Genomic DNA, 25,086 nt, shown 5'->3' with positions numbered 1-25,086 from the left:
TTTCTTTCTACACGCATGCTTGTGTTCTTTTATGGATGTGCGTTTTAGGCTAGATTGCCCTAACATGTGTTAATAGGTCTGTATGTGAGCATAGGGTTTTGTTTGGATTTGTGTTTTGGTTTGTGGGCACATTGTCCTTTGTGTCTTCCAATCGTTTGCTATGTGTGGGTTTTCTTTTGTACATGAGTTTTATTTGCTACGTTAGGGGTCTTACCTCTTCTTTCCTCAAGTTGTGGTATGCTCTCTATGATGTTGGGTTCTCGTTATTGTTCCATGTGCATGGGCTAGAAAGCTTCTTAGAAGCCAATTTTTTTTTTGATGGAAAAAGCAACGTTTTACCAAGTTTTTGGGACAAGGGGACATGAGAAAGGGGAAATGCATTTGGGGGAAGGATGAAGACACCCTTAAATTTAAGGAACTGTCGGGCTCCTTCACATAAGGGACCTTGTTTAAAAGCCTAAATGAAATAAAGATTTAAATATATGAAAAACATTGATGAGTCACAAACATAAACAATGAAAGCATGAGATACATATTTAGATTAGCTTTAGGGACTTCATTGTTTGTGTTGTATTTTATTTTAGACATTGTCCAAGGTCGTTGGGAAAAAAAATTGTGGGGGGCATTCTTGTTGCAAACCCACCCCCTATATAGGGGGAATGTGAAGGGGGGGGGGTGCTCTAGCATCCCCATATAAAAGGGAAACTCCCACTTGCGCTTTCTCAAGTTTCCCCAAAAGTGGGATGTTAAGAAGCATCCCAAACAAATTTTCTTTATATTAAAAGTGTGGGAGGTGTTGGGGGTGTGTCTCCACTTGGTCAGTCCTTGTGTACTGTTGGGTGTTGCCGCCTAAATCCACACTTGGGTTAACATGGATAAAATCTTGAACTCCACTTGGTGTGGCCTTGGGGGCACATTTCAAGTTGAGCAGTTGTCACTCAAATCTTAACTCCTTCGTCTAGGCTAACTCCTAGCAAAGCCAAGGGGGGTGGATCCTATGAAAATAACTAAGGCTTAGTAAGCTTTAGCAAAAGGGAAAATTAATTCTAGGAGTTAATTGTAACTAATCTAAGGTTATACTTTCCCTTCAGACCTTATCCTTGCTGGGTTAAGGAATGCTGCAAGGAGATCCAAAGGAGGAAGCTAACGCTCTGCACGCTCCCTAGATTTCACAAGTCAGCCCACTTGCAAGTAGATCCAACAGTTGGTAACCCAATCTGATTTAGCAAGTCAAGTGTTTATCGTTTTCCCCCAATCCTAGAATAAGAGGTCAAGCGTTTATTGCTTTCCCCCAATCCTAGAATAAGAAGTCTTAGAAGGGAAAGGGTCCCTAATTAATCTATTCAACCAACAAGTCGTTGAAACTTGCTGGAGGTTAATTACTCTTTGTAAAAGAAATCTAACTAATGAAGTAAAATAAATTTAATCTAAAGCAAAGATTTACACTTAGTGAAATAAAGTCTGATTATATTGCTCAATGAAATGGAAAAGCAACTAAACTAGATTGCAATTAGATTGTTGAAATGAAAGAGAAACTAAGCTAAATTGCAAAGTGTGATTACCTTCTTTAGGTTAATTTAGAATACAATCCACAAAATGCAAACCACAAAATGCACACCCACAAGAAGATCCCCAATTGGGGAAGAGGGATGCTTAGGGGGATTTCCCCCAACTCCCAAGAAAAGATTGCGATTCTTTATTAGACCCCTTTCACGAGTGATAGGATCGAAATCAAGAGAAAGACGAATATCCCTTAAAGGGATGAAGAAGGTTAAAGGAGTTACAATGAATCCCTTGAAGGATCAAGGGTAGAAAGAACTCTTAAGGAAGTTACAAAGTTAAATCTTACTGATTTTTACAAAGGATTGGTTCTAGATAGTCTTTAGGTGCTCCAATTCCTCAAAGTTGGGAAAAATCCACCAGCATTTCCCCTTGTAAATGTCAAGGTTTGTCAAAAACGAACAAGTAAAGAAGTTAGAATATGCCCAAAGAGAGATTTAAAACAAATTGAAATTTCTTGTATATGTTAGCCACAATGTTAAGTAAAAATCCATATGATTAGAATAAAATTTCTACCCTAACCAACCAAGAAAACTTAGTCTTCCCGTAGTTATTCTACTATTGTTAGGACAGCAGTAGGTAAGGCAACCTTATGAGCTTGATATGACAATGAAATGCGCAATGAAAGTAACCAAGAAATATTTGATTTTTGGATGAGGGAAGAAAGAAGAGCTTTTTGGGGGTTCTTGAAACCCTTTTAGATCCCTTTTGAAGTACTTATGGACAACCCTTTGGTGCGGTGGAGTTGTGTGCTCCTTGATGCCTTGAAGATGGTTGATTTAATAAAAAATATGGTCAAATCCAAGCATGAAATAACCTGTGTCACACTATAAGAAGACCCTGCAATACAAAATTAGTATCATAGGTGACTGCTTACGTAATGGCAAGAGAAGACATGTTATTCAATTGAGAACACGCATGTCTTATTCAAGCCTAAGATGTAAGCAAGTCAAGAAGACCACAAATACTTGTAGCCTTCTCCTGAGGCAAAACTTCCCCTATAGGGCCTAAGATACAAAATTTGAAAGCAATAAAATATATGAACCAAACACAAGTTACCTCAAATCTACAATAATGCCCACACTGATACAAAATGTAACTAGTTTCGTCTTCATAATGATCTTTGTACTTAGATCATTGTATATTTTATGTAAAAGAAAAAGAAGAAAAATATTATTATTATTATTATCAGATAAGCATGTTCTTCATGCTTCTAGGAATTGTTGAGTCAAAGAGTCAAAAGTCCTATTTGGACCTATTGTAAAGAAAAATGAATTTTAAATATGTAATTTGGGTCAAAAACCCCTCTAGATGCCAAGTCGACCCTACCCAGTGGACATGTCTATTCGAACCAAAGTCCTATTTGGACCTATTGTAAAAAAAAATGAATTTTAAATATGTAATTTGGGTCAAAAACCCCTCTAGATGCCAAGTCGACCCTACCCCAGTGGACATGTCGATTCGAACCCCTCTGGACAGTATAAATAGGAGGAGAGTTGAGCTCATTTGGACACACAATTCACATGATCTGATTTGAAATTTCGTAGAAGGAAGGAGGGCTGAAATTTAAAAAGGGTTTCTTCATGAGCTTGAGTTTGTGGAAGTTCTGCCTTGATGTATCTCTTGTTGAAGATCTGTTTTGATGATAAATATGCTGCTGGTCTCTTGCTGTTGATGAATTTGCTATGAAGAAGGAGGGTTTGACTTGGCATCTAGAAGGGTCATGGGTCTTGGATATCTCACTTTGATATGATTCTATAAGAAGAGAATTTTTCTGGGTTTTCACCTTGGACTGGTTTTCCCTTGGTTTGGAGCCTATATCTCGTGTTATTTCGTCTTCTTTGATCTTCATGTTTTATTATGGTAATTGCTTGATGAAAGGAGGAAAACATAATAATAAAAATATCAACAAATTCACAAGTAATTTTCATGTAAAGAGAAATTTGTCCACAATTGATAAGCCTCACGATTTGCCAACATGGGATTAGAGCTAAGGTTTGTTTTTGATATGATTCTATAAGAAGAGAATTTTTTTGGGTTTTCACCTTGGAGGGGTTTTCCCTTGGCTTGGAGCCTATATCTTGTGTTCTCTCGTCTTCTTTGATCTTCATGTTTTATTATGGTAATTGCTTGATGCAAGGAGGAAAACATAATAATAAAAATATCAACAAATTCACAAGTAATTTTCATGTAAAGAGAAATCTGTCCACAATTGATAAGCCTCCCGATTTGTCAACATGGGATTAGAGCTAAGGTTTGTTTTTGACATGATTCTATAAGAAGAAATTTTTTTATGGGTTTTCACCTTGGAGGGGTTTTGCCTTGGCTTGGTGCTTATATCTTGTGTTCTTTCGTCTTCTTTGATCTTCATGTTTTATTATGGTAATTGCTTGATGAAAGGAGGAAAACATAACAATAAAAATGTCAACATGGGACTAGAGCTAAGGTTTGTTTACGGAGGCTTGAAGACCACCTTTTGTTTTTATTTTTGATAACAATCGTCAAGTCTGCAACATCGAAGGGGATCGAAATTTGTATTCTTTGTTCGTGATATCGCATATATTAAATCACTGTGGCTTATATGATTCGTTCTCTTAGATCTATGACTCGTTTATAGTCTTTGGTGAATTGAAGGATCACACCCTTTTGTGGCTCGTTGCATTACTAATCTATGACATCTACAATTCAACTGTAGCTCGCATATATGGTTCAGATATATACATCAGTGGCTTGTTTTATGGCTTGCAACTCACATTGACAAGAGACCGAATGTCGTGGTTCAGAAATATCTCGCATTTGTGACAAATCGAATCTGAAATAGCCCACATAAAATTTTGTGATGGGTCGGATCTGTGGCTCGTTGTTGTTGGATTGCATAAAATACAATGGATTGTTTATAATGTGAAGCTCACATTTCTTATGTCAATAACTTGTATACCTCAGAATATGAAGGCTCACACATATTACTGTGATATTCTATGTCATCGTTCTTCTCCGTGACACAGCAATCACCTGTGGCATTGTAGTTGTCTTTGCTCGCTATACACATTAGGATTGAGACACTATGATCTCAGAGTTTTGTTGAAGCTCGTCTATACATGGTTCGCTATTCTTAATTGAAGCTTGTGGAAGTTCACCATGGCTTGATAACAATTATAGTGGATCGTATTTTTATGACTCATATTCAAAGCTCACATACTTTGTTGATCTCACACCTATATGTCCTACGAGATCTCACATTTGGATCTCTCACACATTGATAAAGGGTCACATAGTATTCCTGCGATTCGATGGCATAATTGATCTCTCATACAATATGATAGAAAACTCGCATTATGTGGGCTTGTATTTATATCCTATGGAGACATCACTCAAATTCTTGTATCATACGTTTGCTGTAGCATGGTTTTGTTCTATCTTCGGGATAGGCTCGCACTATGATACTTTGCTCATATGGTAACATGTTAAAACTTTGTGAATCTCGTTTTATGTCATCTTAATGTGGCATCTTATCGTATTATATGGTAGTGTCATCTCGCATATGGGATACAAATGACACATAGTGGCATCACTATCATACTCCATAATATCATAATACTAATGGTTCTAAACATTTTTGGTGGTTTGCATCTTGCTCTGTGGCATGACCTGTGCTAATAGCTTTGTGGATTATATAACCCTTATGTGATAACATAAAGGCTCACATTTTTGCTCGATTAGCTCAATTGGTTTGTATGGTTTGAATAAAGAAACTGACAATTCTTTGAGAAACTCACATTTATTCTATAGTGGCTCATGTTGGCATGCCTTTATAATAGCTCACGTATAAATACAGTGGCCTTGCTTTTTATTGGATCTGAAATAACCTAGTGACTTGCCCTATGGAAGCTTTTGTCTTTGCATGCTTTGGTGGATCCATAGAATCACTCTTATTATGGTTTAACAACATTGCTCTATGACAACAAACTCATATATATATATATATATATATATATATATAACGGTGGATTTCACAATGAAATCGACCCGTTTAGAAGAAACTAGAACTCGAAGAAAGAAGCCAAAATCATCACTAAATATGGAGTACTTTCTTGAGGCTCAAATGGACCAAAAATTTCAGTTTGATATAACTCATCTCTGACGTTGAAGCTTGTAGCTCAACAAAGGCTCTATATTCGGAAAAGTTGAAGCATCTTTTTAAAGTTGACACTCGACAATTGAAGAAAAAGTGACTATGATGACATGAAAATATAACCGAGGATATCAACACTACAACCATTTGTCATCTGTGCACCAATTAGAAAGCATGTTTTTTTGAAGGCGACATACTATATAACACGAAGTGAAGGACCGAATGAAGTTTGAATGTCTCTTTGAGGCAACTCCCTGTAATCACAAAAGACTGAGGTAAATAGTCTTTGCATATGAGGTGTGTTTATGGTATGGTTAGGGTTTTGCAGTGATTAGTATACTTGTAGGGTTTTTGCAATTCCTTTATGGTAGGTCTTGATGTCTATAAAGTTGCTAGGGTTTGTAGGACTTGTAAATCTGTGAAGTTTTGAAGACCCTTGGTATTTAGGGTTCTTGAACCCTAGATTGGATTAACCCTAACTAAGGAAACCCTAGCTCTTGGGAAATAACATCTAGAATTTGCAGGACTAAATTTTGAAAAGATAATCTAGGGTATGTGTTAAAACCCTAGCAAGGATTGAATTGGATAAAATCTAGGGCTTGTAGTCAAAACCCTAGGATGTTTTCCGCTAAAATAAAAACCCTAATAAGGGTTAGGTCAAGAAATATCTAGGGTTTGTAACTAGAACCCTAGAAGTACACTTTTGAATAATCTAGATTGATAGGATTGACATCATGCTCATGTCTTTGCATATTTTTCTTGGTTGTACTTGTTGGTGAGAATTGTAGGTACATAATGACGACTATCAAAATTGTGAAGGTAAGGTGAGAAAGATGGTCGAACAAAGTCAAGCAAGACTTGGCTTGATGACGACCCCTTGATAACGATATGCATGATGGAGCTGTAGGAACCCTGAAGCTTCCAACTGATAAGTACACATTAATGATTGAAAGATGAAGCAAAACCTTGTTGCAATATGAAGATAAAACATGTAGAGGAATGATTGACTTCAGAGGGAGCTAGGAGTAGATTTTGACAACTTGATTTGAGACCATTATTACTTGACAAGTCCAATACTGATGATTTGTTTGAGATACAATTTGGCTCCCTGGAAAGACATATTGCAGAAATATATGCAAACGCTGGAAGGATAACAATTGACATATTTTGTTAGATGATATTATTGTACCTACAATTGCGTGATTTAATCATGGAACACATGAATTGTGTGAATAGCACTATTGATGGTTGGATAAGCATGGGAGCATAACTAATATTGAAAGCTGATATGAATTATGAGGTAGAACTATGCTATGAAGGAAGAAGACATGTGTTAGCAACTGTGAGAAGGCTCGACGCTTTGTAGAAGACATATGAACCAGTTGATTACAATATTGTTTGATGATTGACAAGATCCAGGAAGCTTGAAGTTTGATATGACATGATGTTGCTAGGAGCCGAGAAACCCTGTCATGAAGATGAAATGTGAAAGAAGGTTGAAGCTCTATTGCAAGATAGGAGCCCTTGCAGCGACCACTAAGATCTCCACAAAAGAACAAGTAGTTGATGCATTAATGAAGTATGAGACCAACTAAGGATTGTGATAAGTTGATGCATTAATGAAGTATGAGACCAACTAAGGATTGTGATGATGTCTCCCTGATTGAGAGGGAGTAAGAAATCTCCTCCATGTTTGAGGAGTAAGGACCTCCTCCTTGGTTGAGAGGGAGTGATGGTGGACACCATATTCTCCATATGTGTCATGCACTAGACCAGGACTAAGTGCCGTACATTTAGTGTATCACACTGGGAGGGAGAATGGAGGATTGATAAGCATCTGGGACTGATACTCCTTGAGGATTGGGAATCCAAGATAGGAAGTAGTCCTGTGGACTGACACTCTTTGAGGATCTAATAGGGTATCCAAGATAAGAGTGGTTGAAGAGGATCAATATTCTTTGAGGATTGGAAATCCAAGATAAGAATAGTCCTAGGACATAACTAGCAAACATCCGGATGGGGTATGTGCCTTGAGAGGCTGAGGTGTCCATATGTATTCTTCCCAATGTTGTGCTCTAATCTTGTGGAGAGTTAGGGCTTGTTAGTCAAAATGCCTTACTATGTTGCTATTTGACAATGCTTATTATGACGTTGATGCTTAAAGATGGCTTATCAATCTGATTCTTCTTATGAGAATATTTCAATTTGAGAAGTATCCTTGTACCGGTTGTGGAATTATGAATACCTCCCTAGTTAAGAGGGAGTGTTAGAAAATGTAATTAGTTTCGGTCTTCATAATGACCTTTGTACTTATATCATTGTATATTTTATTTAAACGAAAAATATTTTATTATTATTATTAGATAAACATGTTTTTCATGCTTCTAGGATATGTTGAGTCAAAGAGTCAAAAGTCCTATTTGGACCTATTGTAAAGAAAAAAGAAAAATAACTTGAAGGAGAGTTGAGCTCATTTGGACACACAGTTCACATGATCTGATCTGAAATTTCGCAGAAGGAAGGAGGGCCAAAATCTAAAATAAGGGTTTCTTCATAAGCTTGAGTTTGTGGAAGTTCTGCCTTGAAGTATCTCTTGTCGAGGCGCTGATTTGATGATAAATATGCTGCTGGTCTCTTGTTTGTTGATGAATTCGCTATGAAGAAGGAGGGTTTGACTTGGCATCTAGAAGGGTCATGGGTCTTGGATATCTCACTTTGACCTGGGTCTATAAGAAGTGTTTTCTTTGGGTTTTCCCCTTGGAGGGGTTTTTCCCTGGCTTGGAGCCTATTACATGTCTTCTTATTACATGTTTTTATTATGGTAATTGCTTGATGAAAGAAGGAAAACATAATAATAAAAATATCAACAAATTCACAAGTAATTATCATGTAAAGAGAAATCTGTCCACAATTGATAAGCCTCCCAATTTTTCAACACACAAGACCATCACCATGAGACCTCCAAAGTCTTTTTATTCATGAACAATATGACAATACAAAGTAGTAGAGTTTCCCCAAGCTCAAGTCTTTCCAACACTACCTTGAGCAATGAGTAGGGGGTTACATTTATACAAAAATGGGAGTGAATCCCAATGAGAAATGATCAACAAGTGTCCAATTTGGTGGCGATCCCAAAGCTGGTTGAATCCTCCAAGTGTCTGCTAGATTGGCTGTAGGTGGTAGTGTGGATCTTCCTTACTATTCTCGTGGATTTTCGAAGAGTAAACAACTATTGTGTACGGGTAAACTGGCTGCCAAGTGTGGCATCAACTGTGAGTGAAGGGGCCTCTCTCTAACTCCCAACTCGTGGCCAAATAACAAGTGTATTTAACCCTGAACCAACTGCCAAATGTGCTGCTGTGTGGGGCTTCAAAGTGGGCTGCGTACCTCCTTGACTGGCTGTTGCATATGGGCACATGGAGGCTGCGTATAGCAGCTAGGAGATAGCTCACGTGGGGAGTGGAAGTGGCTATGCCAGATGCCCCACTCCACTCTACTTCAAATCGATCTTCAAATCCACCTTCCAACTGACAGCAAAACATTGATCAATGCAAGTGAACTTGGCTCCCTTTATTTGAGGAACTCAGTCTCAATGCTGGCAGTTGACTTGGCCTAGATAGCAGCCATCAAATCTCTTAGCTTGTGGGCTTACTTGGCCTTACAAATCAACCTTTGAACTCAATTTTGAATGCCAAATCAGTTTGCTTGTTTGCTATTACATTTATTTGACTAGGAGCATGTTTTTACTATGTTCTTAGTTTATTAATTTGTAATTTCTCGTCTTTTTCCCTCGTTTGTGAGTAAAAGTGGATTTTCATGAGGAAATATTTATTTTTTGGATCCCAAAGTGGGTACTAGGAAAATGTTGGTACTTTGAGTATGATTTTTGACTTCTCACATGTTGATTCAACATCTCGTATTACCACTTTTTGACTAACGTACAAAATTAATTAAAAATCTTGTCTTGCGGGAAATTTAATTATTTAAAAATTCCTAAAAATACCTAATTCCATTCCGTAAGACTTTGGATATGACTTAGCATGGTAATATACATGAACTCTAGACTCAGAAAAACACTCAAGGCCCAGTTATTAAGACACGCCCCAACTTTGGAGGTTATGTGTGAAAATAATCAATTAGTTATTCATTGTTAGAAAATGAATAATTAATTAAGTGAAAAAACACTTTAGAGTGGACTCCCTTAGTAACCAGGTCCTAAGTTGTCTATAAGTCTGTTACATAAGTTCATCATGCTAGTGTCATTTATTACAATTCCCCTACGGGGGTGCAAAATTTGCATAGAAGAATGTAGAAGAGGAGAGCGAAGAATGGGCAAGATTTGCCCTGCTGGACTTCTGGTCTTCAAAAGTTTTGACAGGTGCCTAGTCCATTGGGTGATGGGGTCTTTAATTCTGCCAGGTGCAACTTAGCAGGTAACATTGGGAAAAAAGAACTTGCAAAGAGAAACCAATACAGATTTTGTCATAGTCAAATTTTCAATAAAAGTTCAACAATGACATGGAGGACAATCTAGATAGAAACATAAGCGTTGGAGGTTCTATAAGCTATACAATATGTAAGATTTTTACCATTCTTCTTTTTTCATTGAAAACAATCAAATGAAAAACATAGTAAAAATGACTGTATGTGTTGGTCACCTGAAAAAACGCACAAAAGTTGAATTTCAAGATCTTATTCTTTTCACAAGCTCTAGCTTGGTTTCTATGTTGTCGGGTGTGCATGTATGAGCTGTCAACCTTCTCCTTCAACTTCAACATTTCCTTTCCTCTTAGTGACCTATATAAATATTAATCTTAAACTATCCACAATTTTTGACATATACACTTTTAAATAAATGTGACCCTCTCTTTTTCAATTGAATGGACCAACTTACCTTGTTTTCTATAGCATGTTCTATCTCTGTCCATGCATCCAATCGAGTGCCTTTAATGTGTTCACATGTATCCAAGCTTTAGGTTGGTATCATTCTAATACCATATGGCATAATCGTATTTAGAAATTCAGACCATGAGAGAGAAGGAGATAGGGAAAAGTATTATTTATCAGCATGGGACTTTCTTTATACACCATGTAATTAGCTATCCCTAACTAACCTGTGTTGATTCCAATTGAGAAAATGCCAAATGTAGAAATTTGATACTTGTTGGTTACAATGAACAATGCAAGGCATATTGATTGTTGTACATTGCTACAAGGTAGTATTCAACAAAGTTCTTTTTAGTTGAAATTTAAGGTTTTTAAAGTCTAATCCAACCTAAAAATTGACTATTTTTGTTGCTTTGATTCTGAAAAGTCAACTATGATGGAATGTATTCAGTTGTAGGGAGAAGTGGAGCCATTCAGGGTATATGTTGTGCAAGATGCACATTTTGATTTAGAGACTGAAGTGACACCAAATGAGATTGTATGTGATGCTCATTTGGAGAGGATAGAATTGAAAAATGAAAACCATTCAAAGATGCATTGTTGTTGGAGTTTCCTCAACTAGGAGAGACATGGCTACATGGCAAAGCAAAACAGGATGGTAAGTAGTGGAAGCAGGTATATTTTTGTTTATGTGCAGTTGTAGTAAATTCACCATAATAGTTTGATGCTAAAAAAGATGAGTGGAGAAGAACCTAGGGAGGGTGAGGGAGAAAATTCTTATACAACAAAGCAAGGTAGAATATTGCCAACCTTGCGATTTCAGTGTGACATGCAAAATGAATGTAAAGAGTGGTGAAATTCAGTCGGAGGTCTAGTGGGTAGGTTGGGTTGTGTTACCGCTCAAACTAGCAGGGGACCTAAAAGGGGTTCCTATGAGGACCACTGCTAGGTCAAGGGAAACGATGGAGACTTAGCCCACTGTCACCACAGCTAAGACTCCCTACCCTTTATGGACTTTCACTGATGGGAGGAGACCCGGTAGTTGGGAGGTCACTTATAAAGTATAGATCAATGAAGGGGCAGAGTGACCCAAATGATTCCCTTTCCAGAAGAGTTTGAAGGATAGTGCTTGCTTGCTCTTTAAGCAAGGGACTTGGTCTTCTAGGGAAAGGGGATGAGGATTGGAGGGTTGAGGTAGAAGTATAAAGCTTATAAAAGATGTTCTCAATCCCTAAAATCCTTTTGAGAACTTGGATTCTCTAGTAGTCCTTGCTAAATAGGCTTTGGTGAAGAATGGGACCACACGAGGCCAAGTGGACCCAACCCAGGTTAGGGGATGGATTTTGGCAACCAATGATGTTCTTAACCTAGCCAAGGTGAGGGGAAAGGATCAAACAAGAATTTTCTCCCAAAGATGTCAAATTGATCCTACTAGGTTCTAGCCTTGGGAACACCTAGGGAAAACTTGATCATAGATCTTGGGCTTAGGGTATTCAGAGATTCCATCGTCAGAATTGCTTCAAATTTGGAGGAGAGCAAGGGGACCCAACAATGCAACTGTATCTAGGAGATCGAAGTTTTCTTGTGGCTAGTCTCCCGGGAAATTGATGCTCTAGGTGACCTAATGGGTCTAGACCTGGAAAAAAACGGGAAAAGGGTAAAAAGAGGGTTAAAATGATCACCCTTTTTGAGGGCCTAGTCCCTAATTCACTTGGGGATATGGAGCCAGGGATAATAATGAAGAAGGATTTAGTTTCTTGTTCAAGGAGGCTCCAAAAATCAACTTCGTCCGATCTTAGAGGAAAGAGAAGAAAAGTGACTTTCAAGCATTTATACTTCATACAAGTGGTGCAAGCTTATCAAGATAACATGATCTCTAAGACATTTCATTCATCTAACAATGGCCCATACAAAGAATAAGCTAAATAGACACAATTCCACATTTCATACATGCAACAATTAGACCTAATTATAACGAAATTCAAATGTATGCAGCAACAAGAAAAACAACATTAAATTTGCACTTACAATGTTAGAGAGTATATCCAACCAGCATCACATTTGCAAATAAGAAGCTCCAAGATAGAAATAGCCCAGATCCATACATCAAAATTCATCCATCATCCAAAATAATCCTCCAAGGAAAAAGTGCGAAATTCTCTAAAAATAGAGAGATCCCCAGTCAAGTGATGATACAAATGAATCCAACTAACTCCTATTTATACAATAATTATGAGTTCAATTTAGCTAATGAGCCTACATTAGCCCCTAAAAATAAAATAATGTGCAAATGACCTAACTTTGGTGACAAGCCCACTAAACTAGCTCACAAATGAAAAGATAAGCCTCTCAAGAGGACAAATAATAATCTATGCATGTCGTAGCACCCTCTAAGAGGCCTAATGACGTCCATGGGTGCCACAATGAATAGGACCCTCAAAAGCAGTGGACAAGGGGTTGGCCCCTTGTAATAACTTGTGGTACTCCAAATGGCTGTGGGGGCACACAAGTGTCCTCAAGGGTCTCCAAACAAATTGAAGATGTCTGTAGGTCGCCCTCAAGGGCCAAAATGATAATGTAGGAGATGCCACATCATTGTAGAAGTCCTGGATCATCTGCTAAGTGTATGGTGTAGATTTGGGGCCAGCTGGGCATGATGGATCAGGTGCATACTCCTTGTCCAATGCTTGAACCACGAACAATCTCTAAATGTCTATCTGCTACTGTGGAGGCCCATGGCTCTCAACGCTCACCCTATATGTGCCAATGTAGCCCTATAGAGGATTAGGAGCCCGTATAGGGAGACCAAACCCCAAATGGAAACCATCTGCAATCCTGCATAAGATCTAATGCATCCCCTAGGCTGCCAGTACAAGAAGTCATTAGAGAAATCAAGCAAACGAGCTTACCTAATCATGGACCATAGGTGGGGACTTCATAATGGCACACCCTTCCATAATGGCATTCGGGATGTGCTAATGTCTCCTAATCTCCTAATGGGGTTAACCAAGAATCCTATTAGGTGGTTTCTGCTTCTAAAGGGGATAATATAGTCAAGGTACATCCATCAAAAGGTGGTGGCATGTGGCAGATAGGTGAATGAGGTAGGGAATGAGAGGGGGCAACCCTGGGTCACATGCTAGAGCATAGGGGTAGCCAATAAGAGGGAAGCCCACACTTGGGTTTATAAGGCGAAGGAGGGAGCAATCGTGGTACATGAGTTGCCCCGACCTTGATTTTTCCACCTTTCCTTATATGCCTTTTGCCTTTTTATGATTTTCTTTGATTAACTACTCGGGGCTCAAGGGGTTAGAGTACGATGTATAAGATATAATAGTGAATTCCCCCCTTTAAGGTAGGGCGGTTCATCGCCCTCCAGGGGTTGGGACAATCATGGGTTCCTATATGATGAGGAAGGTTCATAGAACCTTTTGGAACCAGGGTGATGGCCATGATGATGGGGTAGAGCTTCATGTAATGGCTTTTGACCACATGCTAAATGTTTTTGTCCCGACCATCTTTTGCATTTTGTGGTACTTTTCCTGTTGAATGTGGCCATATATGCTTTTAACTTCTTTTTTAGATGCATCAACCTCTGGGCTTCATTCCAGCCCATGCCCCAAGTTGTGGGCAAGGGGAAGGGGTGAGCTGACCCTATGTGGACCCGATGGAGGAATGTGGACCCAGGTGGGAGAAGTGATGGATGGGGTAATAATGAATGGAAAGGGGGTAATATAAGCGGATAAGGGAGCGGGACCATGCAACCAAAATCGAGATTTCCCATGAAATACCATCCCTGAAACCAAATGGTCAATAAAAGAGATCCCACAAGACTAGAATCCAAGGTGAAGTCCTAAAAGGGGTCTAGGGGACATAAGCACAGACCTAGCCCACTCTTTCCGCCGAATCCCCCCATTAATCCATACCTAGAAGTGTCGATGATAAGCAACCTACAAGACTCAATTTCAAAATGACAAGGCATACCTTTAGCTTCGGGAGGCCCACCTTCAAACATACGATCATGGCAGATAGGCGAGGGACGACATGGCCGACTCAGGTGGTGGAGAAATGGCACAGTGAGCTAGCTGATGGCTACAAGGGGCTGCTGGTTGCCGACTGAGGACTATCTTGGAGAAATTTTTTCTCCTAGGGATATTACCCACAAAATGGTGGGTAACAGGCTGTTTGTAGGTTATGGTTGGGTCAAAAACTTCTTGTTGGCATCCATATGTTGTATTGTCGAGATGTATTTGGAGGAAAAATCAGGTTTTGCATCGACAATAGATGGGTTGAATTATTTAGCCAATGTTGAATTTTATTTGATTGAAGAGTAGGTAGATGATTGCATGGTTGGTGATGTGTTATATGTCATGAAATCAACATTACTTGTCATTTTGTGGTACCTTCAACGTTTTATTTTTGGAGTGCAATTGAGACTTTGCATCAAGGACCTTAGAAAGAGTCACACATAATGTTGATCTTCAGTAACAAGATTAAGTAGGATAGCATTGTCTTCTTCTCGAATTAGGAGGGTATATAATCTTGAATTTCAACTTGCTTTATATTTTCTCAATTGAAGGTTTTGTCGCTTGTGAAGTGAACCTTAAATGATCATAAGCAACATAGTTATGTCTCAAATGTCCTTGGTTTTGATGCAATCTGACAAAGGTATTTCGTAAACATTGTTTTCTCAACTTTCTAACATTTGCTTACATGTGGAAGCGCTTAATATTTTTACCCGTTGTTGTTAACCATAGATTTGATTATAATCTCTAGAATGATGATTTTTCCTTTTGGGCTCTACATAATTGGACATTGACATACCCTTCATTTTTTGGAAGTTCTTGTGAAAACAAATCTTCTATTCTTCTATGCATTTCATCAAGACTTGATTCTCGAAACTTCTTGTGGGAAGTTGAGTCATGGATGTTGTGCTTTACCCAAGATTTGATGTCTAAAATAAAACTCTTTAATTTCCATTCCCAAATCTATTAGGGATAATTGTGAAGGTGCAAAGAAGAAAACGATGAAATGGAGACAAGCTTGTTAAAATTGTTATTTCCAATCATGAAGGGTTGAATTTGAATGGAATGCGGGACTTGTTACTCACCAAAAGTGGGTAACCCATAGGAGAAAAATTTAGTCCTTATTTGATAGCCAACTAGCCAACAACCCTATGATGGTCAACAAATAGCATTATGCCAGAGTTCTTTGCCTATTACATTGGTCACTACTCTCACCCATCTGACATTCTTCTTGAAAGAAGGTGGGTCATCTATTGACAGATACTCTTAGCTATTCTAGCAATCATGTGCTTTCATTTAATGTTACGGGCATATTAATATGGATCATGGGGAAAATTGGATGTTTGATCAATTTGGATTGTATCCATGTTCCCACACTTAACCTGGGAGGTTTGTCTTTGACTCTATCTAGTGGGACCTCCTCTGAGGCATAATGGTTTAGGAAGCGCAATACTGAGGAGGCACTAATTGATATAGCGTGTCTAGAATAATCCATACTTACCACTTTCCATCTCTCTCAATTGTCCATCTCCATTCTTTGGGTTGATAGTCATTTGTCATTGGGATTGGCATGCTATATCCACATCCTTGAAGTAGGGCATGGAAACTTGGCCCCAAAGGTTGAGGCAAATGAAAGAATGATAAAAGCATATGAAGCCACAATGGAAAGAAAATGTAAAATGAAAAAAATGGCTGGGGAAAAGCCTAGCATGAGCTCTACCCCCCTCATTAACCATTACTTAGTTCCTCAAGCATTCAATGCTTCATCTAAAATAAAGGAACTCTTGAGTGTCCCAACCTCGATGAACAAGAAATTGATACATCTTATAGGGGTGTTGGAAAAACATAAAACAAGCTTGAGCTCCTAAGCAATGCACCAAACAAAGATGAATCATTCAAGTAAAAGGTGCACTAGAGGGGTGGAAAAAGTAGGTCGAGGAAAGGGGTAGCTCATGCCACCACGATTGCTCCCCCCTCATGTCATTACACTCTGGATATTGGATGTTGGACCCCATTGGCTGGTCTCATGTGTGTGGCATCTGCCTGGAAGTCTCTCCTACTCCATGACCACCATATCACAGACACCTATGGATTGATGGGTCAACTCGGAACATGTAACTCCCTTTGGGGGTTGGAAACACCTAATAAAGTTGCCTACCTAATCATCTCTAACATAAGTGAGGTAGCATGTTTACAGGTCTTGATCCTATTAGACATTTGAAGGTGAGTTTTGTGCAAAGTATTTCTGTGCCCCTAACATTAAATATGGTTGCATCATTATGATGCTTTAATTGTTTTGTGTCCCTAATGAAGGTGATCTCACTTAATCCTGAGAGGTTTTGTTTTGGTGGTATCACACATGCAACATAGATCCCTTGAGGGATGGCTTGACTTTCCTCAGCACCTCCCAGGGGGTGCTTTGCCTCGTTCTAAGAACAGGCATGAATTTGTGGCCCCAACGTTGCCCCTCCAGAGATGAGCGTTGGGCCTTGAGCAACTTCTGCATGCTTCTGCACCTCTTCTAAAGAAGCTCTCGTGAGGAGTTGTTTAGTACACCAGAACAACAATTTTAATCTTGTTTTTCATTCCTCTAAAGTAAATAATTAAAAAAAAAGATACCTAATACCTATAAGTGGCATGGGTTTGTGCACATGAAGGTTGGATTCTTTTTACATCTACCACGTACCTGAAATGTACTCATACCCTGTTGCACCTGACTTGTACCCTGCAATGCCTTCATGTACCCCATTGTACTTGGGCGGATTTGGAGATATACCCTGATTTTGGGAATTGCAAAGCTGATTCTATCATGAAAACAAAGTTTTTTAGTAATTAAAAAGCTCCAGTAAGGTTTTTTAGGGTGAACCCAGAAGGAAACCCTAAAACAACAAAATGCTGACCCCTTTTGTACTGTTTAGAGTGTGGGCCCAGCATGAAACCCTAAAACAACTAAGTGCTGACCCCCTTTTGTATCGTTAAACCCCAAATTCATGCTAGCTTTTGCATTTTCAGTTTGGTGATGTAAAATTGAAAGACACCAGCATAGATAGAGGAAATAGGGCATCGTTCACTGTTTTTGTTGCAGGAATTTGTTGTCAAGGCTGGTGATTCACCATTAAGAATTCTTAATCATTATTGACATTCTTCTCTCCTGAAATTCTGAAATTTAGATTTCGTCAAGTTTCAACTTTCAGATTATTTTGTTTGTTATTTCCACACCATATCTTGAAAGGGAAAGAATGTGTAATGATGAATGTCAGTTGATGAATGGTGCACTAGAATGATTTGAATCTAAAAATGTTTGAGTCATTGTTGATCTAATTAATTTCAGTTCTATTTTTTCTATATATTGTATCTATAAAATTTGATATATGTATCCTACCATCCGTCATGTTTCCCTGCCCCCCTGTTTTGGAAAGTGTCATACCTGTACCCACATCAGTACCTGGATAACTTCATCTATAATAAAAAACTTAAAAGGGGTTTCAAATATTCATAACGAGAAATTTGAGGATGATTTGTTTTGCGATTTATTGGACAAGGACAGTTTGTTGCTGACTTTTAGTTTTTATTTGCTGAATTTGAATATGAACTGGATCTTGGTGATTGAACATGCACATATTATAGAATTTTAATGGCCTTTTGGATGTTATGCTAGTAGAATCTAAGGAGGCTTGATTGTCACACAAAAATCTTCTGGAAAAAACCCAAAATAAGTGCAATAAAATCATAATTGGATTATTGCTGGATCAAGAACTTGGAAGTCAATTGAAAATACATCATTTGAAAATTCAATTCTGGAGAACACGGACAATTTCTAAATATGGAACTAGGCTGAAAATGGAGTTTCAGTATGCATTGTATGCCAGATTAGAACTTGGAACTTAAAAATTATTCGAAAACACATCATTTGAAAATTCAGTGGAACTAAGCTGAAAATGGAGTTTCAGAATGCATTGTATGCCAGATATAAGTCATATCAAACGGCAGTGCACTAAAAACATGTACGACCTGAAAATTTAATGAAAGGGGTAGTGAAGAAGCACTGTGCAATGTGTAAGAGAAAATATTAATAATAAAAGACGTGGTGAAATCGGAAGTGAAGGTTGATAAGAAAGCTTTTGTTTTCACAAAGTGTGATGGCTAATCTTTAACTTGCTAATTTTTCTGCATAAAGTTTGGAGGGTTCTCTTTCTTAGTATGATGTGATAGTTGACCAGTTGATCAATCTTATTAGGTTCAATGAATGGGAGGGAAGATGAACTGCCTACGTTTTAAGTGGGAACAAAATCTGGAGAATAAGTGCTAGTGATGAGAAATTAATACTGTTTTAGTTTTGAAATTTTCACTCTCTAAGAAGGTGAATGAGACCATAAACAACATTTTGGAAGTGAACAAGAGTCATGAAAAACATTTTCTTCCTCCCATCAATAGTAAATACTAAATATGATGGTTGATCTTAAACATGTTATTTTTTGAAATATGAAGTTTTTCATATTATTCAGGAATTATATTGATGTGAGTGCTAACCAGTTGATCACCTTTTCAATGGTTAATGACATGTCCTTTTTAAATAAACTTTTACCTAAACCAATCTAATATGCAATAATATGGGAGAATTTTTGTATTCAAGTAAACAGTATACTAGAGTCTAGTATAGAGCCACCACACATGAAACAGACCAGATTTAGCCTAATGTGTCTGCTATGAAGCAAAAAACTTATGCATCACCTCTCTTGTCAGTTGCGGACTCAAGCATTAGCTTCATTGCACAGTGGGTTGCAGAAGAATCAGGGTATTCCAGTTGCTCAGGTTGTAAAGTGGTTAGGCATGGAGGTACGTTTCTTCTTGAAGTCTTATTTCTTTTTTCTTAGTTATGTGATGCAATTGGTTCATTTTATGCACTATATTTTCTTCTCATATCTGTTGTGTAACTGAGTTGAAGTTGTAACATATTACAGGGAGAAGATATTGAAGGTCTTCTAGAATACCACGGGTTTTCTCTCAAGCAATATGAAGATGCTTACATGGTGAAAGAAGGTCCATTCTTGAGTAGTGATACGGATTTTCCCACCAAGTGTTCCCAACTTGTACATCAGAAAAGGTCTGCAAAAGTAGTCTTCGATGTGTTTTCTTCTGGTCAGGTGCCAATTATGGATGGCACTTGGCAAGCTATGAAGGCTTTGGATGTTCCAGTTGATAAGTCTAATAGGGATACTCAGTCCAAAGAATCTACAGTTGCTTCCATTGTCCCCCCAGAAGAGGAAATGCCTGATTATGAAGAGGATGGGCAACTCAATGATGAAGATCAGGTCCAACACTGGCAGATTCTTCAAGAGTCTGGAAGTCATCAAATGGAAGAGGTAGAGGAAGCAGACAAGTTGCCAGTCTCATTGCCCATGCCAAATTTGGGCATAGAACATGTGACACCCAGATCTGTAGCAGGAAAGTCTAAACTACCTTTGTCGAATTCACTGCAAGAGCATCAGCCAAAGAAAAAACGTAGAAATGTGTTTGCTTCTGAACTAGAGTTGGAAGTTAACAGGAGTCTTATTCTGGTGGAAGAATGCTTAGTGAATCCAGTTGAAAGAAAGGATGTATCAAAACCGTTATGTGATAAAGCTGAAACACATGGTACTGAGAGAGTCGAAGAAGATGAGAGTGTCGTAATTGAATCTGAACTTGAAGAAGAGAAAGCAAGACTGGCTATGTGGATGGCAGAAGCTAATCGTGCTAAATTGAAGATTTTCCTGAGGTAGTTTCTTATCCGCAACTTGATTTTATTATAGGTAGTAAGGATTCTATTTGCTTGTTCCTGACAATTTTTGACATCTTTAACTAGGAAATGGAAGCGTCAGGCAGCAAAAAAGGCACACAATATGCGTCGAATGAAGGCTGCTAAAGCTCTGAATTCTCTCTTTTTGGGCCCTCCTGTTAGATCCAACAAAGTGGTATTTAACAAATTCTGTTCCAATAGTCTCTTATGTGTATAGTGTTTGTCTTCCATTTCAGGAAATTACTGCCCATTGTCTGTAACAGAATGCATGCTCTGAAGAATTCGTGGCAGGCATACCCACGTGTCCTCCACCGGCGTTAGAGATCAAGATTGATCAGATTATAAGAGAAAGACGTAAGAGACATGAAAGAATGTGGTCAAGACTGGATGTGCCTGAGATAATCATGCCTATTCTAAAAGAAAAAAATCCTCATGCCAAGTGTCTATGTTGGAAGTTAGTGACATGTTCTCGAATGCGGGATAAATTAGGCCATTCTATGGAATCATGTAACTTTCACAGCACCATGGTGGGGCGATGGTTGCGTGCTAAATTAATGAGCAATGGTGAAATAGACAGCAAAGAGTGCAAGTCAGATATGACTATTTTGAAGAAATGGATTGCCATGGATACTGAAGGTAGTGGCACTCATGATTTGTTAAGTTTGTCCATTTTGAGAGATGTGGCTTTTGATGCTGACAGTCTTGAAAGCAACGAGGCTAGCTTAGTAGGAGCAAGCGGCCTTCTGTTTCTATTGGCTGACAATGTTCGGTGGGATCTTGAACGAACAAGACTGCAGTCTCTTGTAAGGAGTGTTCAACCGGGTTCCCACTTACCTCTCCTTATCTTGAGCTCTGGAAATGTTGAAGGAATCACAATAGAGAACCTGTTAGAGCTTCATAAATTGGATAGGATGAGGATTAGTAGCTGGTCTGTTATTCTTGTTAGAGAGAATGAAAATGATGTCAAAGGGTTTTTTAGTGATGATTGCTTAAGAGAGGGGTTATTGTGGCTTGCCCATCATGCTCCTTTACAACCAAATGTTTATCCTTCAGACGTTCGAGATCTGGTTTTGGAGTCTCTGGACCCTCATTTGAATGCCCTCTTAAATGTGAAGCCATCAGAAGTGACACCGAGGGATTGTATTACTGTTTTCAATCAGGCATTGGAAAGAACTGAAAGTGACATTGTTTCTGCAGCTCAGAACAGTGTTCCTGGTTGGCCGCCACCTGAAATTAATGTGCTTGATGATATTGTGGAAGGTGGATTTCTAAACTCATATTTGCCCAAGTCTGGATGGAACGTGGCTTCTAACATTGATTCAATTGTTCATGCACTCAGAGTGTGCAAGCTTCCCTACTTTCCTTCATTAAACTGGGGTCCTGTTTCTTGTGGGGTCAAATTGCAAGAATATTCATCATTGAATTTACATCCTCAAATTAGTGCATTGGATGACGTCCAAGAACAGAAAACATATCTTGAGAAATCCTTATGTCAATATTTGAGTGAGATAAGCTTGGCAAGAAAAGGTGATTTGATGATGTTGAAGGAGGCTGATTTAATGGTACAAAACAACACTTCTTATGAATGCATTGGTTCTAGATGTCTTATTATTCCAAAATGGGCTCCTATATTTCGAAAAATTTACAATTGGCGGTTAATGCTATTAGCTAGTGAACCTGCTCCTGTTGCATATGTTTCACGACCACGCACCATTGTTTCGGCAGGAAATGATGTAAAGAACCTTCTTTCATCTGCTCGTCAAGTCTTTATATCCTCTGCAAGTGCTACCAAAGTGGAACCTTCATTAAATGAAATGCTTGAAGCAAGTTCCAGGGCTATATCAAGGGGTTTAAGGTTGGCACCTAATGGACAGACTCTGAAAAATCAATTCTTGCAGCATGCAAGGGAAGGCAATCAAGAATCAGTGGTATTGGATAAAATAACCAGAGAATTCAAGGATGCGCCTGTGCAATCACCTCTGATGAGCAATTTTTTGGTAGAAAAAGGTGGCATGGAAGAAGTAAACTTCCAAATTCCAGATCATGATGAGGTGCAGCACACTATAGATTTTGGTCAGACAGAGGGAGAGCTTCAGCTTGATAAGGTAGCCACTGAATTCTGTGAAAAGGTAAATGAACAGATCAGGAAGACTGCATTGGCAGTAGAAGGGGCAACTACAATGGGTTGTCCAGCTGTATTGGATCCAACAGCTAGAAAGTTTGTTATAGACAGTACACCATACGCTGAAAGAAAGTTTGTTATAGACAGTACACATTACGCTGAAAGAAGAGTTTTAATTCCAGGAGAGATGAAAAGATCACATGAAAGAGTTTCTAACAGTTTACTATCAAATGACATTGACTGCAGGATGACCATCTGCGAACCAACTTGGGTGACCAACGATGGCATGGATAATTTGTCTACCTTATTAGAGCAATGCCATGCAGTTCAAAGTTCCATAGATAAAAAGCTAGCAGTGTATTTCAGGGGTGAAAATAATTTTCAGACCTGAGAATTCAAGCTGAGCAACTGTGCTGTGTGTAAATTTTGTAACTGTATAAATCATAAACTATAAGCAAGGCCATTTTTTTGGAAAAAAATACATTGCTGAATTATTGTGTGGCTTTCGCAGCAGATATATGTTGGGTCCCGAGGCAAAGGAACAGGTTCATATGTTCTTGACAGCTAGAGAGCGTAAAATGCCACTTTGTTTTCCATTTTCCTCCTGTATGTTGTACCCGGATACAGATGTAAATACATTATAGCTGTATCAATGTTCACTTTATGAGACATAGTAAAAATTCAATAAAATTACAATAAGGTAGAGCACCTTGACCTTCGTTTCTGGTTTCTGGCATTTTTATAAGAATCTTTTTCCTGAACATGCAATAGAGAATCGCTGATTCATATTTCTCTTTCTCGCGATGATTGGTTTTGGAATTATCCACCACGGCCTCAATTCTTTTCAATGAAATAGAGCATCATGGATTTCATGTCTGGTTTCTAGCATTTTCCTTCCCAGACGCAATCAAAATTTGCTGATTCATATTTACCTTTCTTAATGATGGGTTTCTGAATATGTATTTTATAATACTGAATTTGAGCAATGTTAATAAGAGACGGACACAAGTGATTATTGGATATTGCATAGCTTTTTGATGAAGTTTCACATATTCTAACAATAATATAAAAGACTTGTAATATAAACTGAGCATTAAATATTGCTTGTTTAATCATGGATCAAAGGTTAAATTATGTTTAAATCATGGTGGGGAGAATATCAGCACGCCTGCCTAACCATGGCAGAGAATCTGTTGAAAAAAATAAACTCAGTTACTAAAATTTTATTTCAAAGTTTTGTTGGCTGAATTTTATATTATTTTCTTATATAAAACTCCATTGGTTTTTGATGACGGTCCATTTTGTCTCTTTCACTTTTCGGTCGGATGGGGTAATTACGAAGGCACACTAAACTTGGTCTCACCACCCGAACCGGTTACATTTATTATGATAGTGGTTTTGCATGGTGTGAGCTTAACTTAATCTTACCACCCGACCAGTTACATTTATTAAGATGGTGGCTTTGCTTGTTGTGAGCTTCCTGGGTCCTCATGTTATGGGTTTTTAAATCTTGCACGCTCCAAAGAGCTTACATCACTGGGCCAAGGGTATTTAAAGCTTTCAGGCTCTTGGCCGAAGGGTATTTAAAGCTTTCAGGCTCCCAAGAGCAGGGCCAAAAAATTAGCTTAATGATACACAATTTGTTGTCAATAATATAAAAACAGTGATTTCTTTCCACAATCATCTTTTATAAAGATATAAAGAGTTATAAAGATATAAATAATTACTAATGATACACAATCTTTTCATCTTATTATAATGATTTTATTATAATTTTTTCATCTTTACTTTTTATAAAAAGTCAATTTTTTCATTTTATTATAATTTTTTCATCTTATTATAATGACTTTTTATAAAGGATAAGTAAATAATATCAAGAACAATAATTCCTTTTTTTTTTCAAAATGAGGGGGTAAGTCCCTCTTTAGAAGCATTATATTAACCCTAGAACACAATTTACATTGGTTACACTAGCTATGACGACAGTGCATCATGTATCCGTGGGTCGAACCCGGGTGGAGAGGCAAATAGCGCGCTGTCCCAGCGATGCAGGATAACGCTCAGGTACAAAGAACAATAATTTCTTACCACAATATAAAAGGTATAAATAATTAAAAATTTCAAGAAAAATGATTTCTTATCACAATATAAAAAGTATAAATGATTAAGAATCTCAAGAACAATGATTTGTTACGACAAGCATCCTCTATAAAGATGGAAACAATTAATAATCTCAGGAACAATGATTTCTGTGGGTTTACATATGTGTTTACAATGCTTAGAAAGCTTGAAAGAACATAACCATTTACATTTATTAAGATAGTGGGTTTGCATGGTGTAAGCTTCATGGCTTCATATATTTAAAAGTTAATATGACTTTATATATTTACAAGTTCACATTCTCTAGTGAGCTTGGAGTTTACATTGAATAACCATTACTAGGCTCAAAGATTAGTCTAATGACACAAATTTTTCATCTATCGTAATAATGACTATGTGATTAGCCCAATAACATAAAATTTCCATCTTATCATAATCGTTATTTATAAATGATCTCAAAATAATGATTATGTGAGCCTATATA

At 37.9% G+C, this 25,086-nt stretch overlaps 1 protein-coding gene across 2 annotated transcripts in view; it reads left to right on the top strand.

The window, feature by feature from the left end:
* LOC149169697 (SAC3 family protein B-like) overlaps window positions 1-23,224 on the top strand; it is a 39,081-nt gene extending 15,857 nt beyond the window's left edge. Inside the window, exons 8-12 of one of the 2 annotated variants that reach the window (XM_089428771.1) lie at window positions 19,348-19,440; window positions 19,566-20,359; window positions 20,447-20,555; window positions 20,644-22,634; window positions 22,671-23,224. In XM_089428771.1, coding sequence (XP_089284897.1) covers window positions 19,348-19,440; window positions 19,566-20,359; window positions 20,447-20,555; window positions 20,644-22,634; window positions 22,671-22,893 — 3,210 coding nt within the window. In that variant the 3' untranslated portion in view covers window positions 22,894-23,224. Of the gene's footprint in view, window positions 1-19,347; window positions 19,441-19,565; window positions 20,360-20,446; window positions 20,556-20,643 lie in introns of both variants that reach the window. The other variant, XM_089428769.1, reaches the window with a different exon arrangement.
* Window positions 23,225-25,086: the final 1,862 nt, after the last annotated feature.

This window comes from Pinus tabuliformis, chromosome 4_2 (assembly GCF_031772625.1).
Source record: "Pinus tabuliformis cultivar Carrire ecotype Pingquan chromosome 4_2, CPIR1, whole genome shotgun sequence".
Classification (NCBI taxonomy): Eukaryota; Viridiplantae; Streptophyta; class Pinopsida; order Pinales; family Pinaceae; genus Pinus; species Pinus tabuliformis.
The sequence above is the reverse complement of the archived record's forward strand: the minus strand, read 5'-3'. Positions and strand labels throughout refer to the sequence as shown.